The sequence below is a fragment of the Ananas comosus genome, linkage group 24 (assembly GCF_001540865.1).
Source record: "Ananas comosus cultivar F153 linkage group 24, ASM154086v1, whole genome shotgun sequence".
NCBI classification, from domain to species: domain Eukaryota; kingdom Viridiplantae; phylum Streptophyta; class Magnoliopsida; order Poales; family Bromeliaceae; genus Ananas; species Ananas comosus.
Genome location: NC_033644.1, coordinates 1,525,534 through 1,542,997, shown reverse-complemented (window position 1 = coordinate 1,542,997; position 17,464 = coordinate 1,525,534). Strand labels below are relative to the sequence as shown.

The window sequence follows — 17,464 nt, the reverse complement described above, 5'->3', positions numbered from 1 at the left end:
ATAGAGTTAAGATAAAATCATATTATGCTTTTGCGTTCTCCGATGGGACCACAAAAAATATATCATAATCGATTCATCACGATATGCGAAACGCAATATTACAAAAAAAAAAAAATATAATATTTTTCTATCGTACGTCCTCACTGTTCGTAACGTAATCTCTATGTAATCCCGAACGAAGCCTTAGGCGGTCGGGACACTACGCTTCGTGCCTAATACAAAATCAGGTATGAAAATTCAGTAGAAACTAAACATAAATCAATGCAAATAGTTGGGGAAAAAAGAGTTTCAAGACACCACTTAACACAGATTATATACAGAGAAGATTTAAATTAAAAAAAAAAAAATAGCAGCACAAGCAAAGTTCTTGCACCATACAGGACCTACAAGATTTATGTATAGCATTCTTTTATTCCGAGAGGCCCCGAAAACCTCGAAAACCACATCCCAGGCCCAGCTCAGAGTTAGCCCCCTTTTAATGTCAACCATCACGGCCAGAAGGACGCGCACCTTCGATACGATAAGTACAGTTACAATGTAGCAGAGAAAGAGATGGAGAGAGAACAACTCTATATATATATATATATATATAGAAGCGAAGTCTTATCGACAAGAAGTAAACTATACATGGTCTGCATTTCTCCGTTCCGGCCAAACCTTATGGTTGGAGCATTTCGGCGAGTGAGGGCTGGAGAAGAGAAACGAGATGTTCAAAAGAAGCGCCTCTTAAAGCTTCTGGTGGTTGCCTGGTAGGAGCGCATGAGGAGCCCGACGCCGATCCCTATCCCCACACACATCCCCAAGCCTATTCCGACGCCTACCCTCACACCGGCGTTAAACCAGGACAGCTGACCATCTTCGTCCGTGTACCAGCCGTCGGGATAGTAGTTGTGACCGACCTTCATCTCAGGATCATACTCATTTTCTTCTTCCTCTTCGCCGACCTACGTATATTAGCATTATAAGTGCAGGGAAGTTGAATAAAAGTTATCAGAAAACAGAAAATGGAAATGTGATTCAGAACAAGATAGACGGAATTGTATTAGTTCTTAATGACTATCGTCTATCGCAACCCCTAATGCACTAGTTGTGACGCCCTGCCTCCCAGAGTTCACTTTCAAGTACACTCACAAGCACCAGACAATGTGAGACTCGTTTCGTTAGCCTTTGTCGATTATGTGGGGAGCCACACTCTACCCACTCCGGCCGTCAACCGGGGAGCTACGCTCTACCCGCCATATGACCCTATCTCAGTCGAGACTTATCTTACACTTTCAACTGATGATTGGCTCTGATACCAACTATGACACCCCACTTCCTAGTGGATCATCTATCCTAAGACTACTCTAGCCCTAGCACGCTTAAACTCTTTTAACCTCTTGGGCTTAGCCACCACCCAAAATATTACAGCTTGGTTAAGAGGTTTAGCCTTATTATATCTTATATATAGGACTATTCCAAATACTAAGGGTGTCACAATTATGCAATTTCATGCATTTCTGTGACAGATAAACAGGAAACAAGCAAAGGCTTCTAGATTTCATAGGATACAGAACTCTAATGCTTCAATTTTATCTTCTTGAGAAACAAAACAATAGGAATTTTGATAACCAAAAAGCAGTAGGGCCAATAATCCAAAAATTATCCTGACTAGGGTCTGTTGCCAAAGTAAGGGACACTTGGAATTGGTTCTACCAAATAACTTGGCAGGGTTTCCTACTATACTTGCTTTCCTCTTAGGATCACTCAAAAAGTTAGCCCTAATAAGAGCAAAGAGCTACAAAAATGTGAATGTTAACAAAATAAATAAATAAATAAACATGCAAAGATGGGATATTATCAGATATGTATACTCCTATATTGCATAATACAAGTAGAATTCTTTTACATCTAAGCTCCCCACAAGTACATGAATAGATTGTAAACAGATGGCATCTAGCTAATATACATATTAAAGCAATTTGGGAACAAAGATATGATATTTAGATATGATTGGAAACCAATTTGGGATATTTAGAGATGATTGAAAACACTCTAAAGAGAAATCAAACAGAAGAACAGCTTTCATCCTCAATTTTTGGCTGGGAAAATAGGACTCCAGTGAATAATTCAAAAGCAAGATGTAATTACATGGACGGTGGTCTCGAAAATTTGAGGAAGCTTCACATCGGAGAGATGTTAAAACAATTATCTTTGTGATTGGTGGATACATCTGTAATATTACCAGAGATATTTAGAAAAATTATCATCATGATTTGTGTTCATGATCTGTTCAATTGAACTTTGGATGGATTAGGCTCCAGGTGTCTTTTGAGATTTAAAATCATCTGATTGGATAGGAACAATATCTATTAATATTAGGAATAGAGTTTTTTTCTCATAATTATTGCCTACAACCTTTTGAGTATTCAGTTTTTGGTCTGAAGAAATTGATAATTGAATTTGGGTATTTTCCATAAGAAAACTCTTTGCCCTCCTCTATCCATACAGCTAGGAGCCATTCGTCCTCTTAATCTCTCTCCTCTTTTTTCTTGTTTTCCCTTTATTCCCATTCTCTACATAGCCCTTCTACTCAGAACATCTGAAACATTAATCCACTTTTCCCTTTCTTTTCCTTATGAATCCTTTTATTGAAAAGCCTTAAGACCTATTTCTAGTTAGCGTGCTAAGTTTCCCCTTTAAAAGATTAAATTGGCGAACTCAAGTATTTGAGCCTAAACAAATTAGGACTAGGCCAAGAGTTAAGAATAACCATTTTAATTTTAGTAGAAATCAGGGTTTTTTAAGTTGAAAACAACAGCAAATCTATAAAGACAGTAAGGAGAAATATTTCTTTTTCTTCTTTTTTTTCTTTCTTTTTTGTGGTGTGAAAGAAATCCCTAGGCTGAATTGATCGGACGGCAAACCAACTTTGCACCGGTTTGTTGGCAATTTAGGAATGTAAAATCATCGGCGGATAAATCAAAACAATGATTTGAACATAAAAAAAAAAGATATATCAATCGAAATTGATAGGAATCCTTTCTGGAAAGATTGAAATCCCCTTCATAACCAGAATTGACACATAATTCAACCAAAACAAACTACCAATTCATCAAAACTAAGCAATGGAAAGAAAAATTTGTAAAGAGGCCAATTCATAAATAGATATAGACTACCCCATTACCACAGAGAACAATATAAAAGCAATAAATTGTACTCTACATAAATTTACCGCAAATCGCACCAATAGATCATTCTTACAATTATTCTGGGTGGCACAGTGACTAGTCTTAGTACTCTTAGTGACATTTTCCATTATTCCATATGGTTTATCTTACTATGGGAAATAGTAACACCATTTAAAAGGAAAGACGCTCATCTCTATGTGTGGTTCAACATGATATAATAAGTAATTTCTAGAGGAAAATAGATATTTGGAACAGTTGAGCTCCTGGAAGATATTCTCCAAGGATGGCAAAACATCCAACGCAACCCTAATCCTAGTTTAATTAGCTCTACTACTTCAAGGTTTACCAAAATCAACACTAATAAAAGTTGTGCATATGACTACAAAAAACTACAGGCATATGGCTACTTGTTTGGTGTAGTTAGCTACTCTGCTTAATTTGTGAGATTATCAAACAATGCCCTGTTTCTCCTATGCTGACAAACCACAGGAACTGCTCTTCAAGGATAGTAGACAACCAAAATTTCATGGCCACATGCATCTTAGCGCTTACCAATATCTATATTAACCAATTCCAAGGTAAGGTTTTAAATACCATCAGTCCTCTAAAGTTATGCCCTTAATGTTGACTCCCGTATAATTTCATAAGCAAGAAGAGGCAGCTCGGAATCATTCAACTGAACCAGGGGAAGTGCTCAGATAATAGGTTAGGACATAGAAACAAAGATCACTTGTTTAGACTCTCAAAAGTATGATAGCACATTACATTATACACGACTAATTCTGTGACGCCCCTTCCCAGGGGGTCATCCATTCTAAAACTACTCTAGCTGTAGCACGCTTAATCCTCTTAACCTATTGAGCCTAACCACGGCCCAAAATGCTATAGCCGGATTAAAATTTAACCCTATTATATCTCATATATAGGACTATTTCAAATCTTAGGAGTGCCACAAATTTTGTGTACTCTTCTGCTTTAAAAGGTCATAAGAAAAAGACTCATTTCCCATAAACTACAATATTTGACTCTATCAACAAGTATTTAAAAAAAAAAAAAAAAAAAAAAAAAAACATAGTAACCACTGTGATACAAGACCTGGTAAGTCATGCACCTTTCCATTAACTGCTGCAAGATCTAGTTTGCTACCAAAATAAGGCAATTACTACACTCCATCTCCAATCTAACATTTTGATCATTACAACCTTTGCAATTCCAGAGAAAATCATCATGGATATCCTTCTTTCGAGAATAAACTCAAGCCTTCTAGTCTATACATCATACAATCAACCAGAGTTATAACAAGCAAGTTATGCTAATCGAAACAGAACATAAAAATGAGCCTCCAACATGAGCACACTACTAACATGTCTAAACTTTTGTAAGGGAGGGAGAAGATTATTCAACTTTTCAACAGCTCCATGGCTATCTCAAAAGAGAACGAAGCCAACACCAGGCAAATTTCATGAAGTAACAATACCAAAGTCTCACAGATACTGACATGGGATACAGGACACGTCACAACTCTGACACGGCAACTTGACAATATAAAACTTTAATTTTGCTAAATATTGTTCTATTTCTCGTACGAATGAAAGTTAAAAAATTCTCATTAATAGTTGATTGTCCATAAAAACATTTGGATGCATTCATCGAAAAGTCAAAATATTTACCTTTATAATGCATAGAAAAAGTAAAATAACATAGAATAATAGGCAATCCACTAATTGACCACCTGAATAGGTGCAATCACAATCATGCAAATTTAGGATTGAATTATTGATATATGAACCAACGCTAATGATTCTACTTACAGCCGAGGATGCTCTTCGGGGGATCGAACTCTCGCTGCTACTCTGCCCCCTCCCCGACGTGTCCTCGTCCTCCGGAATCGAGTCGAGCCCTCCGGGGCGCACGGGCTTCCGCCTGGGGCTGAGCTGGATGGTCTGCGAGAGGATCAACGGCACCCCCGCGAAGCACCCGGCGACATAGACCTCGATCGAGGGGGACGATATCCCGAGCTTGGGCTGCGCGAACGCCGACGAGGCGATCGACGCGGCGGAGTAGCAATCCATGCTCCACCCGGTCCTCGGGTCGCGATCGGAGGAGCAGGGGAGGTGATCGGGGAACCCGATGGCGCCGTTGCTCCACGGCGCCTCGACGCGCTCGAGGGCGCCGCAGAGGATGAGGTTGCCGCGGTCGTCGGAGACCTCGAACTCGAGCGCGGCGCCGGCGAGGCGGACGCCGTCGGTGCCCACGTAGGTGGCCCCGGCGCCGGCGCGGTCGAGCCGGTCGCGGCGGAGGGCGACGGCGGTCCGCTCGGCGGCGGGGACGCGGGCGCCGTTGATCTCGAGCGCCGCCCCGGCCTCGCGGCGGAGGTGCGCGAGCGTGAGCCGCGGCGGCGCCGCCTCGACGGCGCACGGCGCCACGCGGACGTAGAAGAGCCGTATCTCGAGCCACGCCGCCGACGCCGCCGCCGCCGAGGAGTTGCCGCCCCCTCCGCCGCCGATCGAGAGGCGGCGGAAGAGGGCGGCGGCCTCCGCGCCCTCCTCCTCCGCCGCGGGGCGAGGGTCCATGGAACTAGGGTTATGGTTCGGATCGCGGGGAAGGGGAGGAGGGATCGACCATGGGGCTAGGGTTTGAGAGAATTAGGGTTAGGGTTGGAGCGAGCGGGGAGGAGACGCGGAAACATCGAGGGAGGAGGGAGAGTGAAGAAGAAGAAGAGAAGTTGGACGGATTCAAAAGCGCTTGTTATTTTATAGACTTGAGAGTGGGAGGAGGATCGCTGCAGGCCGAGGAGGAGATGCTGACAGACGGGACCGTCCGAAAAACATGAGCTGACAGCATCTCCCCTACACGTGTTCCGATCCAACTGCCTTCTCAGTCAAATCTTTCGTTCCTCGACGAACTAAGGGTATCAATTTAAAATGTATCAATTGAAATCCTTACAAATACATAATTTGACAGTTTTTTAAGACATACGTGGCACCTTTTTGTATTTTCACGTCCTGCTCATTTTTTCCTATACCCTCTTTGGCTCCTTCCCAAGAACCTTGGCTCCTTCTCGAGGTTGCTCATTTTTTCCTGTGCCCTTCTTGGCTCCTTCCCAAGAATCTTGGCTCCTTTCCGAAGTTGGACCAGGTTGGTCTTATTCAGAATCGGAATAAATCATTCCTATTGTTGGTGTTTGGTTCAGATAGATATAAAAAACGTAATCAAATTAATATACTAATTTGATCTTTATAATATATTAATTTAAAATTCAAAATGAAAATTAAATATTAAAAATTTAAATCAAAATTTTGAAATAATGTCAAAATTTTAAATTTATTTTTTTAAAAAAAAATTTGAAGTTGAGTGGATAATTCAAAATATAAAACTAAATTTTGATTTATTTAAATTCAAACTTAAAAGGCCAATTTGCATAAAAAATTCACAAATTTTGAGCTTTTGCAAAACTGGGCCATCTTTTTCAATTTTGAAGATTCGGGCCGGATTTTTCACCATCGGACGAAAATACCCTTATTTCTTTTCTTTCTCTCTCTTCTTTTTCTCTCTCTTTTTTTTCCCTTCGTTATTTTCTTCTCGAGGAGTTCTCCATCGCCTTCTCCGACAACGACGAACCACCTCTTCCTTCTGCCGCCTCTCCTTCTCCCATGACAACACCCCCCTCTGCTGGTCTTGCGACGCCGCCGTGCTCGTCGCCCGCCATGTCCGCCCCTCGCCTACGCCTCGTGCCGCGCCGCCGACTTCGGCCACCGCTTCTCCGGCCCCGGCGCCCCGCACCCCCCACCGATCCCCGCGCTCTGCCCCTCCTGTCGCCCCACCGACCTCCCTGCCGCTCTCCCTCCGCCCCCTCCTTCGCCGCCGACGCCGACAACGACGTCCTCGGCGTCGTCGTCGTCGAGCTCCCGCATCCCCGCCGCGGTGCTCTCGAGCCGGATAGGCATAGCCCTAGATGAGGCGGTGCTGTCGTGCGCCGCGAAGCTCTACGGCGGCACTTGCAATACGAGGATCGCTCGCGCTCGCGCTCGTTCTCGTGCTCGAATGGGAGTGGCGAAGGCGGCGGAGGAGGGATGGGGCGAGGCGGCGACGTAGGTAAATCCGGCTCGGTTTTTAGGAGATTTTTGTTATTACGGTGTAATGGTGTAATGGTGTAAAAAAGAAAAAGGAAGAGGAAGAGGAGAAGAAGGAGAAACGGTGCAATTTCGGATGAAATAGTGTAAAATTTGGCGAAATGGTGTAATTTTTATTTTAAAGAGTATAACATTCACTTTAAACAGTGCAATTTTTTTTTTTAAATAGTGCAATTTAATTTTAACATTGCAACATTCATCTTTTTTTCCTTTTTCTCTAATTTTTTGCCTCTTCTTCTTTTTTTTTCTCTGATTTTTGGCCTTGTCTGACAATAGTAACAATACATAATAATTTTTCAAAGAGACAAATTTTTTTATTTTTTTTATTTTTTATTTTTTTTCTATCCTCTGCATCTTTGTTTGCTCTTCATTATTCACCACCAGATGGATCGGAGCAAGGACGAGGAGCGGGGAGTCAAGGCCGCGGAGGCGCTTGAGGGAGAGCTCCTTGAGGAGCGAGCATCTGCGTACGACGGCGAGGATGCCCGGGGCGCCGTAGGAGCAGGAGGCGACAGAGAGCTTGCGGAGGACGGGGAAGCGGAGGGCCACGGCCGCCAGCGCCGCGTCGTCGATGCTGGCGGAGCGGCGGTCGCAGCAGAGGGCGAGGCGGGAGACGGCGCAGAAGCGAAGAGAGAAAAAAAGAACGAGGGAAAAAAAAAAGAGGAAAGAGAAAAAGTAATAAGAGTATTTTGGTCAGTTTGCTGAAAATTTGGATCGAATCTGCAAAATCGAAAATAGCGACCCAATTTTGCAAAAGCCCAAAATTAGTGGAAATTTTTTGCAAAAATGCCAACTTAAAATTACAATTTAAATTTTAATTTGAAGACCAATTTGCATAAAAAATTCATAAATTTTGCACTTTTGCAAAACTGGGCCGTCTTTTTTGATTTTGCAGATTCGATCCAAATTTTCAGCAAACNTTTTTCGATTTTGCAGATTCGGTCTGAATTTTCAGCAAACTGACCAAAATACCCCTATTATTTTTTCTCTCTCATCTTCTTTTCTCTTGTTTATTTTTTTTCGCCTCTTACCCTCATGCTCTCGCCCTCGCCCTCTCCCTCGCTCGCGCACCCCCCACCTTCCTCGCCTCCGACCCCGACGAGGCCGCACCGCCACTTTTTTTTTTTTTCCTCTCCGACTCTCCTCTACCGTCTCCGACGACGACGCATCTCTCGCCCTTCCCCGCCCTTCTCGTCCTCTTCCTCTCCCTTTTCATCTGTCGCCTTCGACGACGACGCATCTTCGCCGATGCCGACGTCGACACTGTGGAGGTCGCTGCGGCGCTGCAGCCTCGGAACGGCGGGTCCTTAGCGGCGTTGTCGCCGACGCCATGGCCATTGGCAGAAAGGGTGACCAAAAAAAATTATAGAAAAAGCAAGAAAAAAAAATAAAGATAAAATAAAGATAAAAAAATTCTAGAAAAAGAAAGATGAAGATGAAATTGCACCGTTAAAATAAAATTGCACTGTTTTAAAAGAACGTTGCACTATTATGAATATAAGTTGCACTACTTAAGATATAAATTGCAGCTTTAAGATGAAAATTACACTCTTTAAACAAAAATTATAATTTTGAAAGATATTTACACTGTTTTTCCTCTTATTGTCCTTATTCTCACTATTATAATCTATAAAAAAAAAAAAATTTCGAACCAAATGATATCTAAATGAGACTGGATTCGGTTAAGAATATAAAAAAGTAGGGCTTTTGCTTAAAAATTTATGAAACTCAATATTTGAAGCGCAACCAAGTACATCTCTGGTCAAAAGACCCACATTGGAAAGCATCGAGGAAATCAAGCTACGTCTATTCGAGCCTTGATTTGAATTGAGTTAATTTTAGGGTAAATTTCAAATTGCCTCTTGTTATTTAGCTCATTTCTATTTTACTATTTTGGTCAGTTTGTTAAAAATTTAGACCGAATCTTCAAAATTAAAAAAGACGGCCCAGTTTTGCAAAAGCTCAAAATTTATGAATTTTTTATGCAAATTGATCTTCAAATTAAAATTATAATTATAATTTTAAATTTGAATTTGAATAAATCAAAATTTAGTTTTATATTATGAATTATCCACTCAACTTCAAAAAAAAAAATTTTAAAAAAAATAGATTTAAAATTTTGACATTATTTCAAAATTTTGATGTAAATTTTTAATATTTAATTTTCATTTTGAATTTTAAATTAATATATTATAAAGATCAAATTAGTATATTAATTTGATCACGTTTTTTATATCTATCTAAACCAAATACCAACAATGGGAATGATTTATTCCGATTCCGAATAAAACCAACCTGGTCCAACCTCGAAAAGGAGCCAAGGTTCTTGGAGGGGGGAGGGGGCTAAACCTCTAGAATAAGACCAAGCTGATCCAACCTCGAAAAGGAGCCAAGGTTCTTAGGAAGGAGCCAAGAAGGGCACGGGAAAAAATGAGCAACTTCGGGAAGGAGCGAAGGTTCTTGGGAAGGAGCCAAGGAGGGCACAGGGAAAAATAAGCAGGACGTGGAAGCACAAAAATTTGCCACGTATGTCTTAAGAAACTGTCAAATTATGTATTTGTAAGGATTTTACTATACTATCCTATTTAATATGGAATTTTTTTATAAAATAAAAATTAAGCCATGGAAGGGTAAAGTAAATTTTTTTGAATCACAAAATGACAAAGTAAAAATAGCTGTGAATAGGGGGGTGTCAACGAGCCGAACACGAGCGAGCTGGGGTCGGCTCGTATTCAGCTCGTTTCATAAACGAGTCGAGTGCGAGCTAACTCATTAAGTATAGAGCCGAATATGAGCTGGCTTATTAAATAAAAATTTAAAAAGATTAGAATATATATATATATATATATATATAGAAAATAAATTTATAACATCTTACCTGTTATATTTTGATCTAATGATTGAAATTTTACGTATAAATGAATCATTTTATAATTGAGTTAGACTTCATACTTAGGTTGAGCTAAAAATTAAATAATAAAAATTTATATTATATACATATATAATTAGAGTCTGGCTAGGATACTATTGATAGTATGAAGTATTTGGTGCTATCAAGTTTTATGCTGTTAGATTTGTCTTTTTTATCATTTTCATCCGTTCAATTATTCTATTTAACTAATCACTCACTCAACCCTAGAGAGCCTACATCATCCTAACCACACATCTTTTAATCCAAAGATAGAAAACTTAATAGCACCAAGTTATTGGTGCTATTAATAGTATTCCAGTCCAATTCTATATAATTATTAATTTATATATATAAATATAAAATATATGTATTCGAACTGTTATCGAGCCGAACACGAGCGAGCTGATCCCAGTTCGTGTTCGGCTCGTTTATACGAGTTGAAAACTTCAGCTCGTGCTCGGCTCGTTTACTAGACGAGCGATTCAATCTTAAACTTATTTCAAGCTGAACACGAGCTGGCTCATGAACGGCGAGCTGGATTGCCACCTCTAATTGTGAATTGAATCGTGTTCAGTCGGACTCGTTAAAAAAAGGGGGGGCCATTGGACAATCTCGCACAATTTGTTCCAGATTATTTTGGCCCTGGACTCACGTATTCTGGGACACAAACAACACCACAATTAAACAAAAAAGCCCATTTCAAGTTTATAAATTAAAAAATAAAAAAAAGGAGTACTACTGTAACTCTATATTGCCTATTAAGATTTGTATATTTTACTTTAAGTGGAGAGGGTTGAAATAGTTTTCGGTCGTAAATGTCTATTTCTATTGTTTAATTATCGTAACTTTATTTTCAATCAGAACTCAAAACTTTTCAAAATAGCATACCCAAATCGATTAGAAAAAAGTGGAGAAAAAATTAATAAAATATCAACTCATCTATCAAACCTCGATTTTTATACGCTCACATTTTTCCACACAAACAGCAGTATTGAAAGAACTTCAGTTCCACAGCTATACAAATAAATAACGGAAAAAAAATTTAGGTAAAAATATATATAACCAATCTAAACTTTGGACTATTTTGAATCGACTATCCAGCCTTTTAAAATTTTGATTTTACTATTCAGTCTTTCAATTTAAGGCCTGTTTGGCTCCTCGGAAAATAATAGAAAACTATTTTCCGTAGAAAAAAAGTTTTTTGTGGAAAAGAAATTTTCTAGGTCCTGTTGTTTGGTTCGACGAAAATAAAAAATAATTTTTCATATATGTATATTTGGTGGGTAAAAAAAAAAAAAAAATTATTTCTATTGCACTGGTTTGGTTAGTTAGAAAATTTGGTATATAAATACTTTCTACGAAAGAAATGTGAGATTATCAATCTTTTAAACTATAACATAATACTCTCAAACTCTTTACAATATAAATAATAAATAATTAAGTAAAAATAAATTTTAACTATATTTTGGTATAGTTAAAATAATTTGATAAAAAAAGATGAAGATGGTGGAAATTGATATATATATATAGAGAGAGAGAGAGGCCAACTAGAATGCTTCTAATAACACCAAGCATTTGGTGTTATCAGAATTTCCACCGTTAAATTTTTCTTTTTGATTATTTATATCTGTTAGATCATACTATTCAACCAACCACTGATTCAATTTTATGAACCACTATCATTATATCCATACATCCCATAATTCAAGAGCTGTTCTTTTATTTAAGATAGAGAGAGATTTTAGAAAGATAAATATGAGACGGTAGATGATCGCGGAGTTGGGTGCTAAATATATACCAATATATAGGAAAAAATTATATTCCTTTTTTAACTTCTCAAAACGTTGGTGAGAAAAAAAAAAGTTTTTGTTTTTCTAAAACAATTTGGAAATGAAGGAAAAATCTCCGTAAAATATAAAAAATATTTTTTCTAAAAATCTATTTTTAATACGAACCAAACATACGAGAAAAATTTTTTCAGTTTAAAATAAATTTTCAGAGGTATTATTTGAGAAACTAAATAGACCTTTATTTAATTTGAGCTAATTAATCAATAGCACTTTAACTTCAAATTTTAAATATATTATTTATCTTTACAAATTTAGTAATTCTACGGCATGTAATTCTAGCAACTGTAAATTTATTAAAATATTAAAGTTCGTCAGCTAACTCAAATTAATTTAATTTGAAAAAAAGGTTGAAGAGTAAAATTAGGGCGTGTTTGGTTCGCTTCTTTTTCATCCTGGAATCGGAATCGGAATGAGTGAATCCGTTTGCGGGTGTTTGGTACGTGGGAGTCTCATTCCGATTCCGATTCCCGAGTGGAATGGGAATCCCCCAATCACCTCTTTTTTCAATCCGGCCTAGGAGGCGCTGGATTGAAAGTTGAATCCGGACGGAATGGATATTTATTCGGATTAAATTTATTTTTTCAACTTTTTTAATTAAAATATGAGTTAAAATTTAAAAATTAAATATATTATTTTAAATTTTAATTTAAACTTAAATTAAAAATTAAAATTTAATCAAATATTTCGAATCTAACTTATAATTTGAATTTAAATTAAATTTTAATTTATATAAAGTTTTATTCAAATTTTATTTCAAACTTAAATTAAATTTATGGATTCAAATTAAAATTTAAATTGTAATTTTAAGTTTGAATTTGAATAAATTAAAATTTAGTTTCATATTTTGAATTATCCACTCAACTTCAAAGTTTAATTTTTTTTAAAAAAAATATATTTAAAATTTTGGCATTATTTCAAAATTTTGATGTAAATTTTTAATATTTAATTTTTAATTTGAATTTAAATTAATATATTATAAAGATAATGTTAGTATATTAATTTGATTACGTTTTATATATCCACCTGAACCAAACACCGACAATGGGAATGATTTATTCCGATTCCGATTCAAGTGATGAACCAAACAGAATTAGGTAATGAGTCATTCCGATTTCGATTCCAGCTTATTTTGATTCTGATTCCGATTCCGACTCGACTTTGAACCAAACACGCCCTGGAATATTGAAAAATAAATTACGCGATCCAAAATAATTCATAATTTAAATAAAATTTTATATTAATTTTTTAATTAAGTTTCATCTAAATTTTAATAAGAGCAGAGTCTTAACAGTTAACTCCAAACCGGCCTCGCCCTTGAGAGTTGCGAGTATAAATATCCCCCAAATCCCTCTCTCTCTCTCTCTCTCCTCCCTCCATTTCTCTCTCCTCTCTCTCTCTCTCTCTCACCCTAAGAGAGAGAATCGCCATTAATGGCGGCGACGGAGCCCCAAGGAGGTAGTGGAGGGTCCCTGGGCTTCCTCGGCCTATCCATCCTCAGCTTCCGCCGCACGACTCCGCCCTCATTCGCCGCCGCCGACCACTTCGTCGGCGCCGGAGACGACGGCGACGACGGAGGCGACCTCGAGGGGTTCCAAGCGCTCGTCGCCGATCTCCTCCTCTCGCTCCTCCCCGCTCCCTCCTCAGGTGATCTTCTCGTAACCCTAGACTTCCTCTCGCGCCTCCTCGACGCGCTTCTCGCGTGCGAGCTCCGGTTCCGCTCCCTCATCCTCTCCGCCGCCGCGCGAAACCCTAGCGCCCTCTCCCGCCCCCCGCTTGATCGCTTTCTTCGAAGCCCGCCGCCGAATTCCTCGACCGCAGCGTCAAGGCCCTCGACCTCTGCAACGCCGCCTCCCTCGCCCTCCTCTCCCTCCGCCCCTGGCGCCGCCACGCCCGCATTGCCGCCTCCGCCCTCCTCCTCCAAAACCCTAACCCTAATCCCAACCCCCGCCTCCGCCGCGCCCGCCGCGCCCTCGACAAGCTCCTCTCCGACCCCGTCCTCCTCCGCTCCCCCTCCTTCGGATCCGCTGGATCCAGCGGCGGCGCCCACGCGCGCTCGCTCTCGTGGAGCGTGTCAAAGAACTGGGCGGCGGGGCGGCCAATCCCGCCGCCGCAACCGGCGGCGGATCTCTCCGGCGGCCTCGCCCTCGCCGTGTACACGATGAGCTCCGTCCTCGGCCTCGCCATGTGGGCGCTCGCCGCCGCCGTGCCGTGCGGCGGCTGCGGCGCCGGCGCCCCCACGGCCTTCTCCCCGGCGGCGGCGCCGCCGCGGATCCTCCGGTGGGCGGCGGCGATGGCGGCGCTCCAGGAGCGGATCGCGGAGGAGCTGCGGCGCCGCGAGCAGAAGGGCGGCGCGGTGGGGTTGCTTGCGGAGATGCAGAGGGTGGAGAGGAGCGGGAGGTCACTAATGGCGATGGTCGGGGAGGAGGAGGAGGAGGATACTACAAGTGTGAGGGAGGAGGACGATGCGGTGTCGGCAGCAGCGGCGGAGCTGGATGCGGCGTGCCGGGCGATGGAGGCAGGGCTGGGGCCACTGGAGCGGCAGGTGCGCTCCGTGTTCCACCGCATCGTCCGCGGCCGCACGGAAGTGCTCCATTGCTTGGGCCACTCCGTCACCGCAGCCGCCGCCCCCCGCGCTTCTCCGCAAGCAAACTCAGCTGCTTCAGCTTCTGCTGCTTCTGCTTCAGCTTCTGCTGCTTCTGCTGCTGCTGCTATTATTCCAGTTGCTCTGGAAAGGGAGGTATAAATCAATACCTGCAACCAATCAACGTTGTGCTCTCAGGTTATTCTTCATTTAAGGTTTAATTCATGTTCAATTGCACCGTTAGTTTCCAATCTCTTATATTTATTTGGCAAAATTTCACTTTTGGTTTTCAAACTACAAACCGCGCTGACACTTTCGTTATCAAACTTTAATTTATTATAATTTCCAGTGCAAATTTTATAAATTATTATAATTAGTTCTCAAAACTTTAATCTCACATTGTAATTATTATTGTATTATCAATCATAATGCAATAATATTACTTTTATATTATCCGCATATTAATACTGAGTGAAATAAATTTGGTCACGGAATTTAATTATAATAATTTAGAAAATTCAAGTCAAAAATTATAACAAATTAAAGTTTGAGGATTAAAGCGCGAGGGCCTTATAGTTTGAGGGCCAAAGGTATAATTTAGGCAGCTTTATTACCACATGGCCCATGCAAATATTTTTCGAAGCTCACATGGCGTTTTCCATGCATGTTAATGGTTGATTAAAATAATTAAATATATGTTATTCGATTGCAAAAATATAAAACGTGGGAGACCAAAGTGATTAATTGGAGACCAATGGTGCAATTAATTAACTATATACTTTTTTAAAAAAATTATTTTACTGGGGAGGTGTAATTTTATTTATTTATTAATTTTTTTTATTTGTATTGAGATATCTTTGTTGCTTGTTTTTCTTTTTTTGGGGTTATATATGCTCATTTGCTCTGGTTTCATAATATATTGTGTATGTAATCAGTGTCCTCCATTTTAAATTCTGGGTTTTGAAGTTAATTTACTTCATCAGTTTATTTGATATTGCACTTCTTTCTCTCTTTATGATGATCTTTTTTTCGTTTGTTACAATCTCACAATTAAAAGATGCGCATTTTATTTTCTAGAATGCTTCGGGCGTCAAATGTAAGTTGGCTTTTTTATTTTTTTTTGGCGTAAAAAGTGTATCAGCTTTGTACTTTTCCATATCTTAGCGATGTTTTTTACGATGTTTTTTGATTTTGTAGATTTGGTTCAGATTTTTTAAAATCTAGCCAAAATGTTTGTCGTCGTCTTTCGCTTCATCTCTTTCCTCTTCTTCTGTTGTCAATGCGGATCTAAAATGCGAACTATGACATGCGTGATATTTGGTACGTAAAACTTTAATTTATTATAACTTCCGGCTTAAATTTTGTGAAATATTATAAATAAGTCACACAACCTAATTTATTTGACTATATATTAACGTATCATTAGTTCGAAAACAACTGTAACATCTTAACTATTGTTGTATCATTAATCATAATATTACTACATTACTTTTATATTAACTATATATATATATATATATATATTATTATTTAGTCAATTCACTAAATTAAGTTACAAGATTTAACTATAATAATTTAAAAAGTTTAAATACAAAAATTATAATAAATTAAAATTTATGAATCAAAATATCATAGACCTCATAGTTGTTTAAGAACCAAACCAAAAATTTTGCCTTAGTATTGTTGCTATTATCACTCTTAGAGCCTTACTATTATTACTATTACTATTATTATTATTCTTAGCACCTAGTGCGCTAAAACGCGAGCCAACTTTTGGGTCAAGACGGTATTGCTAATCCCAACGCGAACCCTGAGATTTTAGGCCTCAAGGACAGGGTATCCAATGCTACTTATACCCAAGGGCATGATAGCGTGCAGTGGCGTTGGAATACTGAAGGACGGTTTACCGTGAAGTCAACCTACTCAACACTGCGTGATGGAGGCACGAGGGACACTCGATTGAGTAAGATCTGGTCTTTACGTTTACCCCTGAAAGTGAAAGTGTTCTGCTGGCTCATCCTTAAGAAAAGACTGCTCACAACTGACAATTTGGTAAAGCGAGGTTGGACTGGGAATACGAGATGCGTATTATGTGGTTTGGAAGAGGAGACCATCGTTCACCTTTTCTCTCAGTGTTTAATCTCTAGATACCTCATAGCAGTCACACAAGAGAACTTCCACCTGGGGGACCTAGGAGATGATGTGCGTATAGTTTGGGACGGATGGGCTGAAACAAATAGATCTGCCACTGCCTCAACACGTCGTTTCATAGGACTTATAGCAGCTTGGTGGTTCATCTGGGACCTCCGGAATAGGGCGATTTTCAGGACGTCCCAGTACGACCCAACAGTAGGTACTTACAAGATCAATCAGTTGACGGACCTATGGATGAAACTTTCGCCTGACTGACTCAACTGTAGCTGACCCCACCCTTTTTTTTCTTTTTTTTTTTTTTTTTTTTTTTTTTTTTGCGTCTTCTCGTCACGTGCCGAGGCCTTGTTGCCTCACCCATATAGCTTAATTCACGTTCTTATTGAATGAAGCGGGTAGCATGCTACCTTTCTCTCAAAAAAAAAACAAAAATTTTTTTTTTGGTCCTAGCCATTTGGGTTTGTTAGAGCATAGAAAATTACAATAATAACCAGCAAGAGGAAGCTTTTGCCTGCAACTAACATGGTTGCGTGATTTCATGCCAAGTTCATCTTGGTTTTGCATTCAAAAGAAACTGAACATCAAATATTAGTTTGAAGTATTACAAAGAATATCATCTATTATGTGCGTGGTAGATGTAACTATGTTTTACTTAATCCCTAAGGAAC

The 17,464-nt window shown here is 39.7% G+C and overlaps 2 protein-coding genes across 2 annotated transcripts; one reads left to right on the top strand and one right to left on the bottom strand.

The window, feature by feature from the left end:
• On the bottom strand, positions 249–6,050 carry LOC109728719 (uncharacterized protein At1g01500). The gene is made up of 2 exons (XM_020259216.1): positions 4,982–6,050; positions 249–944 (listed from the first exon to the last, which is right to left on the bottom strand). Exons 1-2 carry the CDS (start codon positions 5,741–5,743, stop codon positions 711–713), a joined length of 996 nt encoding a protein of 331 aa, XP_020114805.1. The 5' UTR covers positions 5,744–6,050; the 3' UTR covers positions 249–710.
• On the top strand, positions 13,442–15,447 carry LOC109728508. The gene is made up of 2 exons (XM_020258921.1): positions 13,442–13,841; positions 13,883–15,447. Exons 1-2 carry the CDS (start codon positions 13,495–13,497, stop codon positions 14,805–14,807), a joined length of 1,272 nt encoding a protein of 423 aa, XP_020114510.1. The 5' UTR covers positions 13,442–13,494; the 3' UTR covers positions 14,808–15,447.

Bases quoted from the DNA above. Each gene is read 5' to 3' on its own strand.
- LOC109728719 (XM_020259216.1), bottom strand. From the start codon at position 5,743: ATGGACCCTCGCCCCGCGGCGGAGGAGGAGGGCGCGGAGGCCGCCGCC. The intron at 945-4,981 runs GTAAGTAGAATC...TAATATACGTAG, and splicing joins CCCGAAGAGCATCCTCGGCT to GTCGGCGAAGAGGAAGAAGA.
- LOC109728508 (XM_020258921.1), top strand. From the start codon at position 13,495: ATGGCGGCGACGGAGCCCCAAGGAGGTAGTGGAGGGTCCCTGGGCTTC. The intron at 13,842-13,882 runs TCGCTTTCTTCG...CCTCGACCGCAG, and splicing joins CTCTCCCGCCCCCCGCTTGA to CGTCAAGGCCCTCGACCTCT.